Consider the following 11,968-nt stretch of genomic DNA (forward strand, 5'->3'; position numbering starts at 1 on the left):
ACCCTAGGTTTAATGCCCAGTGGCAAAGTGGGAGGGGACAAGCGCCCCTATCAACGTAAACAAACATAATTCTCCTTTCTCTCAAGAGTTTGTTATAAATACCCTGCCGTCACCCCGACCAGAACACATACGTACATCGCCATTGAACCACGCGCGCACGTGTATATTGCTCATTTTCATACAAATATTCATAACCCTAAATAACGGGAGTTCCATTAGCCGAGGAGAAGAGACTTGCTCAATTAGTGTATTGAGTGTACCACAACTGTCTGTATATACCACGATTTCCCTATGGTTCTCACGGATCTCAGCATGTTCGCCCAACATCAGCTTCAGGGGATGCGGTGTTCTGAACAAGCCTCTCCCCCACTGGACTACTCTGACCATCAGGGTCATGACGTCATAACTACCATCAAACAAGAGTGCCAGGAAAGTTATTCAAAGTCGCGAAAAAACAAAAGGAAACGATCAGAGGAAAATAATAATGTGAGTGTCGACGTTAGCAAACCCTTCGAACTTTATCATGACCTAGAATCAATGTCATCGTCATCATCATTGTCGTCATCAGCATCACTCTCGCCTGGTTCAGACTGCTCTACAGACATTCACTGCAGTAAAAAGGCAAGGAAATCGCTGTCCTCCAAAGCTTCACAACAAAACGTCGTGGACATTCAGAATCAACGGGTGATGGCGAACGTGAGGGAGAGACAGAGAACTCAGTCCCTGAACGAGGGGTTTTCTAGTCTGAGGAAAATAATTCCCACGCTACCATCTGACAAGTTGAGTAAGATTCAAACTCTAAAACTCGCCACTCGTTACATAGACTTTCTGTACCAGGTCCTGAGGACGGACGATTCAAGTGACAATTCAAACAAGATGGCGGCGTCGTGTAACTATGTCTCTGACGACCGCCTTAGTTACGCGTTCTCAGCGTGGAGGATGGAAGGAGCCTGGTCCATGCCAACCCACTGACCGGAACTTCATGGAGTCTCTCTGTGGTAAATACTCTTTATTAAGAATGTTTCTTGTCCGTGACAATGCTTCCCCCGACCCACATTTATTCTCCCCTCGCTGCCCCATCATACAATTTCTTTTATTTCGTGAAGTGAGAGTTGGAAATCCGGCGGGATGCCGTTAAAACCCCGTATAACCGACTCTCGCCGCTAAATAAGTGTCAAAATATCTTCTAAGCGAATGTTAGCTCTCTTAAATGGACCGACTACACTATCTAGATCTATGTTGTGTCGCGACTCCAGCCTGCAGATAAAACATACAAATGTGTTGAGCGCAAAATCTCTTCTTTCATCTCTTTCGTTGACGACTTCAAAATTAGACTTTAAAGAGCACGTGAGTTGCGCATTCGCTAAGATTCCTTTCCGTAACACACGACTTGGAATTTATTCCGTTTACAAATATGTCGGATAGTCATCTCCGACGTAAGTTCTCCATTGGTATCGGGATCTGTAGCGCGGTAATCAAGACAGGGTAACACAAAAGTAACACTACACCCCGACAGCATTACAATGCACGTGTGATACTCAACCGTGTTAAGTTTATGATACTTACAGACCAACTTGAAATATTTAACATTGTTCAAACACGCGATATGTAGATATATCTGTAATATTTGTCTCACACACTCGATCACGCCGTGCCAGTGTGTGAAGCACATAACCAGAAAATTTGTAAAATTATTCTGTCGCGCAACATACACGTACCGCTTGTTAGGGACCTGCACGTGAATCAGCCTGTGTAAGAACACTATCCCACTAGAATACTGGAGACGCTCCCCTTTGGACATACTCCTAATATTACATTAACTAATTACTGACAAGGTTAGTGACTGCGCGAGGGGGTACAGAGTGATCACGTGACCGATTTTACCTTACAACAATATTAATCATGTTTGAATCATACAAAGTACTCATTTCCCCGTGTTACCAGACACCAAACTTTAGGGGTAAGGAATCCTATATACTGAGGTCATAAAACAATGACATATACTCGAGTCAGGGTATCTATTGTTTTAATTTACTCACGAAAAGTCCAAAACATAGATACTGGGATTCGATTGTATGGCCACCCCTGTATTCCGGTACCCCCCTGTATTCCGATACCCCCCTGTATTCCGGTAACCCCCTGTATTCCGGTACCCCCTGTATTCCGGTACCCCAGTATTCTAGCTGGTACGTATACGTGTATGCCAATATAATGGTCTTTTTATGTAAGGAGGTCTGGATGTTAGACAGCTAAACTTTCTATTTTTTTTTCGTTTTGTGATGCCTCGTTGAGAGGTTAGTATATTGTTATTGCATTTATAAAATAACTAAAATGCAGATAACTAATATGATGCAGGTTGTTTTTTTTTTTAATTTTTTTTTCTCGGTAAGAGCGTCAGAACATAAACATTTTTATTTTAGGCTTTCTATTTTAGGAATAATCTCCATTTTTCAACTAATTGACCTTTTATGTAAAAAGTAATAAAATTGTACTTGGATAAAATGGAAAAGGTAATTTCAAATGTTTAAATATTCATTTGATGTCAAAGCCATTAATCTGTATATCAGCAGGAAAACACAACTAAAGTCCAATACTTGACAAAGTGCTGAAATTACATTTTTTTTTAAAATTCTTTGATAGAGAACTTGGGGAAATAATTTTTCTCATTAAAAAAAGTTACTGAACTCATGTTTTGCAATTTTCGCCACAGAGCCCATTTTCCAACATCAAGAAGCTGACTGAAATATTTATTATAGGGGTTTATGAAATATTCATTATAGGGATTTATGAAATAAAATAAGTGATTTTAGTCAGGGTACAGTATTCCAAGCCTGTGGTATGCTGGGATAATTAATGTAGAGATTTACACAAGTTTCCTTAGCAACAGAGAGAAAAATCCGTTTAAACCTCTGACGTTAATAGCATTATAGTAATGTCAACTACGACGTCATCAAAACTAATCACGTGACGGAATGTACATTTCAGGGCTCCATTTCACTTGGTATGGTACAATATAGACAGCAGTCATGGAAATTTATAGCGGATTCTTGCAAAAGTTTGCAAACAATTTTTTTCATACCTCTATGAAACTAAAAAAATATTGACATCAATACTTATAATTAATTTCTGAAACTGTATTTCTAATTTAAACACGTTTTATGTACAATTTTACTTATTTAATAAAGTATTCTTTTGAACAAATCGCTAGGCAATGTAAATAATGGTATTGTAATGCGAATAATACGTTTTTCGCGCCATTTAATTTTTTTTATAGAGGTATGGAAGGGAAAAAAATCAACCAATCAGAAAGCTAAAAAAAAAAAAAAAAATTACAATACATGTAATGTAAAATTAAAAGATAGTATATAAGAATTCTTCCATGATTTCTAGTTATTGTCCGAGAAGTTTATTTGTAAACGTTGTGTGGGCTTTACATGGAGTTTACTGTGGTTAATGTCAATATAATAATACTGGCATTGTGCTGATGGTGACATTATTGTTATACTGGCATTGTGGTAATGGTGACATTGGTATACTGACATTGTGGTAAGGGTGACATTGTTATAATACTGACATACATTGTAACTGTAAAACTGACATTGTCGTCAAAGTGACGTAACTGTAATACTGACATTGTGGTAATGGTGACATTGGTATACTGACATTTTGATGATGGTGACATTTTTTTTATACTGACATACATTGTAACTGTAATACTGACATTGTCGTCAAAGTGACGTAACTGTAATACTGACATTGTCGTCATAGTGACGTTACTGTAATACTGACATTGTGATGATTGTGACATTGCTGGTACATTGACATTGTCGTTCTGGTGACGTTGTTATAATGACATTTTAGTAATGGTGACATTGTTGTAATTATGGCATTTTGGTATTGTTGATACTGAATAATGTGGGTATGACAGTACATCGATGTAGTAGCTGTACTCCACATACAAACATTTACCACACACGAGCCCCCCCCCCCCCCCCCCCCCCCCCCCCCCCCCCCCCCCCCCCCCCCCCCCCAGTACTCGCATACGTATGTCGGACTGAATACCACAGACAATGACTGACAACTCCCCGACAGGCCATCAAAACCACAAATACCCCGACATGAACTTAATCACGATAATTATTTTCTGTATATCACATCATATTCGTTCCAACGTTTGACTGAATGTACTCTTGCCGTCCAGCATGTAAAGCATACCTCCGACCAGAATCCTACCTCTGTAATTGACTGATATTGATGTAGAGGAGAAGACCAATTTCCAGTAACACGTTTAGTATCCCGTGTACCGGTATTACCAAACATTTGGACGTCTGTCACGACTCGGTCAGCTCGTCAGGGTCTGCCCTGATTGGTACCTTAATGCCTCATGTCTGGTGTCAAACAAAGACGTATACACCAGGGTACACCTTTATTCCTGGTAGCACTGTCCCATTTTATTACAACGTGTGTAAAACAATAAATTCAATATATGATATGGAGATATTTAGAGCGGAATAAAAGATAAAAATCTTGTTGAGTAAGCTGACTAAGCGATAAGATGTGATTTAGCCGCCATATTCCGCCCCAGATAGCCACCATTCCTGCCGTGTAATATACTAATGAGTCCATTCGATACCGTTATGCCATTTTGGGGCCCATTACATAACCCTCAGCCGAATTGTCGGTTATCGTTGAAATAAGTGTGAATTATATTGAATCTGCGAACCTGCCAAAACCCCAAGAAACAATGTCATGTACAAAACATATACAACTGGAACAACTACAGCTTCACAGAGTGTAAAGGACATTGTATTCCTTCTATTCTAAATAAAACTTTGGTGGCATTTTATGCCACTTCAAACGGCCGTTCTCACAATCTGAGTAAGACCATTCGATGTATTAGACTTAGAATTTATGAGACGAAATCAACAGATGATCAAAGTATACTTATAAAACAGTAACTAAAAACAGATAAGCTGTTTATCGGTTTAAAGTAAAACAGTTAGTGACCTACTATTTTCCGAATAAAATCAACAACAACAAACAAGAGCAAGAATAAGTGCTGAGAACGAACCACGTCTAAAACCACACACGTCTGACACATTGTCTGCTTCTGACTTTTGTTTGACCTAAATTATTTTTCATTGTCTATCTTCATTGACGAATATTTTACTGAACAGAGAAAACATTGGCTGCTCGTTGTTTTTGGTAGTTTAGTAGCAGTTTCCGCAGTAAATATGCCTTATCTAGCGGTTAGTTGGCAGCATGTTGGGAAGTCGGATGGTGATGAGTTGGGTCAGGCTTTCTGGCCGATCTGTGAACGTGTGAATCCTGCAAACAGTAAGGTTCTTTAGGCTTTGATTTATGTTGTAGTCGGTTCCTTTCAAAATCAGTGAAATAGGCCATATTTTAACGTGAGATTCCATTTGCCGTAGAAAGCAACACAGAAAATCAAGCCACGTTAAGTGCTTTGCGATGACTTTTTTACTACTTATACACACCGCGGGAAAGTTCACAACCATGTTCGCTGTACAAGATCAATATGTAGAAATATTAGTGGTGACGCTTTATTCACGGATACATAAGTTAATTCTGTTACGTCACATCCGGACAAAAAAATATTACTGTATATAATGTACTACAGGTCTAATGCAACAACAACAACAAGAAAAAAAAATCTGAAATGTACCACTTGGAAGTTCTGAAGGAGTTCAGGAAGTTCAATTTACAAGTTTCAACAATATTTTTCAATGGTAAAAAATACGTTATGGAACGAAGGTGTCACCTGATCTGTTGTAAGTCATATATACAATATAATCTTTTATTTATACCTGAGAAACAAATCACCTGGTAAAATACCTTACCTAATTAACACATTACCTCGTAATTACATGTAGATATCAGGCATTTTAACCTAGACTAAAGTTTGATAAAGGACAGTATGGATCTGTCCAATCATTTATCTTAAAACTATTACAGTCTAGTCGCTTAAATGTTGATGGATAATATCTATCAAAAAATATATCGGAACACTTGCTACAAAATTTCAAGAAACATTAAAATCGTCTAAATGGTGATCTCTGGACATGCTAACCCATTTATAAGTTCTCGTCTGTTTATTCAACTTATAAAAAGAAATTAAGAAGAAAAATACGTTCGTGACGTATTTTGGCTGATAAAGAACAGGGTTTAGTTAAAACGTAGAAAGCGAACACTTGGAAACGACAAGCGTAAGAGGTTTATTCGACAGAGCGTTTGTCATGGCCGTTAATATGTGTTACGTCAGATAACACGTGCTACCAGCTGTTCCTACCACATCAACACTCGGTCACTCACCAAATGTTTAGTTTCCTTGATAGCCAAGATATTAATCTTACAAAGGTAATATTTTAATGACCTTAATTATGAGCTAATAAAATGGAAAATCGTTAACTTCCTGGGAATATCTATAATATACGTGATGCCAGGATTCTTCTTTACGTTTTGGTATAAAACCGATACCCCTTCTTTACCGAGATGTGCTGATCTTCGCTTCATTAGTTTTTCGAGTCAGATTTTGAGTTCACCGTCTCGAATCCTGAATTATTCTATATTTATAAACACAGTGGACGATCTCAAAACTCTTCTTATTTGGATTTAAAACGAGACCCTGATTTACTTGAGAAACTGTGGATATGAAGTATAGTATCCCTACTCGTAACATCGTATCAGGTTTTATGAATTATTTCAAATCTTGATAAATGACCCAGAGTTCGTTACGACAGGTTGGAGAGTTCAATACGCATACGTTCGGGTCTACAGAACTGTATGAGGGATGGACACTACCTAGTTTTGACGTTGATTCATATTAAAGTCGAGGGATACCCGTGGAAATCTACATTCTAATAAAGATAAAGCGATTCTGATTGTCTACCCTGTTTATCTGATGGCACATAGCTGTCGACATCGCAGTCAGGACGGGAACAGTCCCTGCGACATATCATCTCACTGTGTAGTAGTATATCTGCTAACAAATCAACAATAAACATACTGATAAGGTTGATCGTAACACATTTTATCTTACGTAACATAACCACAAAAACCGTGTTAAACGTGTTTAGGCGAGCGACGTCCGTTAGTCGGTCCAGTCATCTATCGTCCCGACAGTGACATCCGTTAGTCGGTCCAGTCATCTGTCGTCTCGACAGTGACATCCGTTAGTCGGTCCAGTCATCTATCGTCCCGACAGTGACATCCGTTAGTCGGTCCAGTCATCTGTCGTCTCGACAGTGACATCCGTTAGTCGATCCAGCCATCTGTCGTCCCGACAGTGACGTCCGTTAGTCGGTCCTGTCATCTGTCGTCCCGACAGTGACACCCGTTAGTCGGTCCAGCCATCTGTCGTCCCGACAGTGACGTCCGTTAGTCGGTCCTGTCATCTGTCGTCCCGACAGTGACACCCGTTAGTCGGTCCAGTCATCTGTCGTCCCGACAGTGACACACGTTAGTCGATCCAGCCATCTGTCGTCCCGACAGTGACATCCGTTAGTCGGTCCAGTCATCTGTCGTCCCGACAGTGACATCCGTTAGTCGGTCCAGTCATCTGTCGTCCCGACAGTGACATCCGTTAGTCGGTCCAGTCATCTGTCGTCCCGACAGTGACACACGTTAGTCGATCCAGCCATCTGTCGTCCCGACAGTGACATCCGTTAGTCGGTCCAGTCATCTGTCGTCCCGACACCCATTAGTCGATCCAGCCATCTGTCGTCCCGACAGTGACATCCGTTAGTCGGTCCAGTCATCTGTCGTCCCGACAGTGACGTCCGTTAGTCGGTCCAGTCATCTGTCGTCCCGACAGTGACGTCCGTTAGTCGGTCCAGTCATCTGTCGTCCCGACAGTGACGTCCGTTAGTCGGTCCTGTCATCTGTCGTCCCGACAGCCGTTAGTCGGTCCAGTCATCTGTCGTCCCGACAGTGACATCCGTTAGTCGATCCAGCCATCTGTCGTCCCGACAGTGACATCCGTTAGTCGATCCAGTCATCTGTCGTCCCGACAGTGACGTCCGTTAGTCGGTCCAGTCATCTGTCGTCCCGACATCCGTTAGTCGGTCCAGCCATCTGTCGTCCCGACAGTGACGTCCGTTAGTCGGTCCAGTCATCTGTCGTCCCGACAGCGACGTCCGTTAGTCGGTCCAGTCATCTGTCGTCCCGACAGCCGTTAGTCGGTCCACTCATCTGTCGTCCCAACAGCCGTTAGTCGGTCCAGTCATCTGTCGTCCCGACAGCCGTTAGTCGGTCCAGTCATCTGTCGTCCCGACAGCCGTTAGTCGGTCCAGTCATCTGTCGTCCCGACAGCCGTTAGTTGGTCCAGTCATCTGTCGTCCCGACAGCGACGTCCGTTAGTCGGTCCTGTCATCTGTCGTCTCGACAGCCGTTAGTCGGTCCACTCATCTGTCGTACCGACCCTTTATTATGATGTATAACTCTATCAACATACAAGTGGGCAAAAACCGTTATAAGAACAACTGCAGATCGTGTTTGATCGAGACATTCCCGACAGACTATCTAGGATTATACACCCCCGTGTATCTGTAGGCTTGGTTGTTCTGTAGTGGGAGATGTATACGTGTATATATAAATTTATATATATATCAAGACACTCTCGTCAATGCATGACACCTTTGGCACGGAACGCAGATCAAAATAAGCCACTTTATATCAATAACCTTTTTCTGTACGATCGGTTGACCCGGGAGTGTTGAGGTGAAGAGTATTGGCGTTTTGCGTCAACGTCTCGGGGCTCATTGCATGTTTGATGTTGGTACTATCAGCCAACAACAAAAGACCTCCAGTTACCCACGTCCTATCTTGTCCTTACTAACAGACCGGACCCTCATTGGCTCACCAGCTGCCGAACCTATCAAACGCGTCTATTTGTTTGTTCTTAGAATTTATGGACATTTGAAAGAACATCTCCGTTTTTTGTCTAGAGGAACGCCATTAATATGATATGTAGGGCTTCTAAGCTACATGTGATGAAGTATTGGGTAAGCCTATTAATTAATGACTTCCGTAACAGTCCTCTGGCGGTATATCCAAGTGCTCCGAGATATTTTTGTAAAGAGTTTTCTTTAAATCGGCACAAATAACATATTAACCGTTAAAAGGACTTCCCCGCGGGCCAAACGAAAGTACTACATAATTCGCGGGACAGCTGATGGGAGTACGTTACCCCAACTCCAGCCATCAGCTGCAGTACAGGTGTTTACAGTGAAATGAATTAGTTTGACATCAATGGAGGCTCTGAAAAATTCTCGAGATTTTAAAGAGGCTCTGTGATGATTCACAAGCTTTTGAAATGGAAGGTGGAATGAGGTTTCCTACCAAATTATACCGACTTCATGTCTTACGGCGATGATTAAATACCTTGAGTAGTAGGCCGATCGTCGGCGTTTGGGATTTGTTTCCCCATAGCTTCTTTTCTCGTGCACCTCCGGAATGCTCACGTAATCGGACTTTCCTTTGAATTTTTATATCTTCATCTTGTTACCAATCAGCGGTTAATATGCAGAATGATTGTAAAGCTTTATAAAACATATAAATAAGACCGTTTCATACCTTACGTTACTGCATTGTTAATTCTATATATATATACTTATAACAGTATATACCGTTCCAACTGTATCAAACAAAATAACAAAGCTCGCCGATAAACTTACTCCTCAGGTAAGGTACAAGCATAGGGTTAACTCTTATGGTAACTTTGCCGTCGAACTTTGTATCACCCTCTTCACTTTGACTAAAACTTTTTTCTGATTACATATTTGTTTAATTAACTGTTTGGTCATCCTAACATTCCTGTTGCTTTATTTCAGTTTTCCAAAAGGTTGATAATAAAGATTAATAATTTTAAACATTAATAAAGAGCGATGTGAGTTTGTTTTCAAGGATAAATAAATAGAAATTATCAATTATTTTATAGACATCTTCCCGAATTGATTTAGCAAACTGAATTGGTTTGATGTTTGTTTCTTTATCGTCTTTGAGGAGTAGCATTCTACTTTTATTGCACTCTGACCTTTCATGTTAGATTAACGAAAGCTATCGTTTGATTGGATTGTACATTTTGTTTAACTCAGGATTAAAGTCAACGTTTCGTCTGTTTCATTTCAGATCCAGACATGCACGGCGCCCTTGTCATGTTTCTCAGCAGTTGGTGCAAGATGGCGACCGGAAGGACGACAGCGCCCTCTGTGATGACATTCACCAGATGTCAGAAGGAAGAGATGGGCAATTCGCTGTAAACGACAACCATTCCATGAACTTTATCAGGGTTTACGAGTCACCTTAGCAGCAAATCGAACTGGTCACTGTTGCCTTGTCATCTGACCCGGGACCTTGACCTTCGGTCAGTGTGTATACACGTGTCAGTAGGGGTCAAGCGTTGGTTGTGTTTGATTTTATTTTGGATGAAATTGTAACCCAATCAGAAGACAGTCTCTAGCAAATCACGCGATATGATTGGTCAACGTTTGACATTTTATCCAGATAATCCCTCGTGTACCAAAATGATGTTTGGGGTTACAGAACACCCCACAATGATACATTGTTAAAGTCAATTCTCTGTTCTCTGTTGGACTGAGTGATTTGAAAGTGAATTTCATTAAAATACCGTCAACAAAAATCATTGTTTTCGATTTATGTTACAAGTGTACACCAATTTTGAAACAGAAGGGTAGTATGTATGTACATACATTATAGAAATGTAGACAACAGCAGATGATGTGTGTACATACATTATAGAAATGTAGACAACAGCAGATGATGTGTGTACATACATTATAGAAATGTAGACAACAGTAGGTGATGTATGTACATACATTATAGAAATGTAGACAACAGAAGGTGATGTGTGTACATACATTATAGAAATGTAGACAACAGAAGGTGAGGTGTGTACATACATTATAGAAATGTAGACAACAGAAGGTGATGTGTGTACATACATTATAGATATGTAGACAACAGTAGGTGAGGTGTGTACATACATTATAGAAATGTAGACAACAGAATGTGATATGTGTATATACATTATAGAAATGTAGACAACAGTAGGTGAGGTGTGTACATACATTATAGAAATGTAGACAACAGAATGTGATGTGTGTACATACATTATAGAAATGTAGACAACAGTAGGTGATGTGTGTACATACATTATAGAAATGTAGACAACAGAAGGTGATGTGTGTACATACATTATAGAAATGTAGACAACAGTAGGTGATATGTGTACATACACTATAGAAATGTAGACAACAGAAGGTGATGTGTGTACATACATTATAGAAATGTAGACAACAGTAGGTGATGTGTGTACATACACTATAGAAATGTAGACAACAGTGGGTGATGTGTGTACATACATTATAAAAATGTAGACAACAGAAGGTGATGTGTGTACATACACTATAGAAATGTAGACAACAGAAGGTGATGTGTGTACATACATTATAGAAATGTAGACAACAGTGGGTGATGTGTGTACATACATTATATAAATGTAGACAACAGAAGGTGATGTGAGTACATACATTATAGAAATGTAGACAACAGAAGGTGATGTGAGTACATACATTATAGAAATGTAGACAACAGAAGGTGATGTGTGTACCTACATTATAGAAATGTAGACAACAGAAGGTGAGGTGTGTACATACATTATAGAAATGTAGACAACAGAAGGTGATGTGTGTACATACATTATAGATATGTAGACAACAGTAGGTGAGGTGTGTACATACATTATAGAAATGTAGACAACAGAATGTGATATGTGTATATACATTATAGAAATGTAGACAACAGTAGGTGAGGTGTGTACGTACATTATAGAAATGTAGACAACAGAAGGTGATGTGAGTACATACATTATAGAAATGTAGACAACAGAAGGTGATGTGTGTACCTACATTATAGAAATGTAGACAAC

General features: G+C 40.0%; 1 protein-coding gene across 1 annotated transcript; it reads left to right on the forward strand.

The window, feature by feature from the left end:
- The first annotated feature begins 108 nt into the window (after positions 1–108).
- On the forward strand, positions 109–10,660 carry LOC117343820 (twist-related protein-like). The gene is made up of 2 exons (XM_033906339.1): positions 109–998; positions 10,150–10,660. Exon 1 carries the CDS (start codon positions 292–294, stop codon positions 970–972), a length of 681 nt encoding a protein of 226 aa, XP_033762230.1. The 5' UTR covers positions 109–291; the 3' UTR covers positions 973–998; positions 10,150–10,660.
- The last annotated feature ends 1,308 nt before the right edge of the window (positions 10,661–11,968 follow it).

The sequence above is a fragment of the Pecten maximus genome, chromosome 15, assembly GCF_902652985.1.
Source record: "Pecten maximus chromosome 15, xPecMax1.1, whole genome shotgun sequence".
Lineage (NCBI taxonomy): Eukaryota > Metazoa > Mollusca > Bivalvia > Pectinida > Pectinidae > Pecten > Pecten maximus.

What these genes read in the sequence shown, in the direction of transcription:
- LOC117343820 (XM_033906339.1), top strand. Translation starts at nt 292, where the DNA reads ATGGTTCTCACGGATCTCAGCATGTTCGCCCAACATCAGCTTCAGGGG.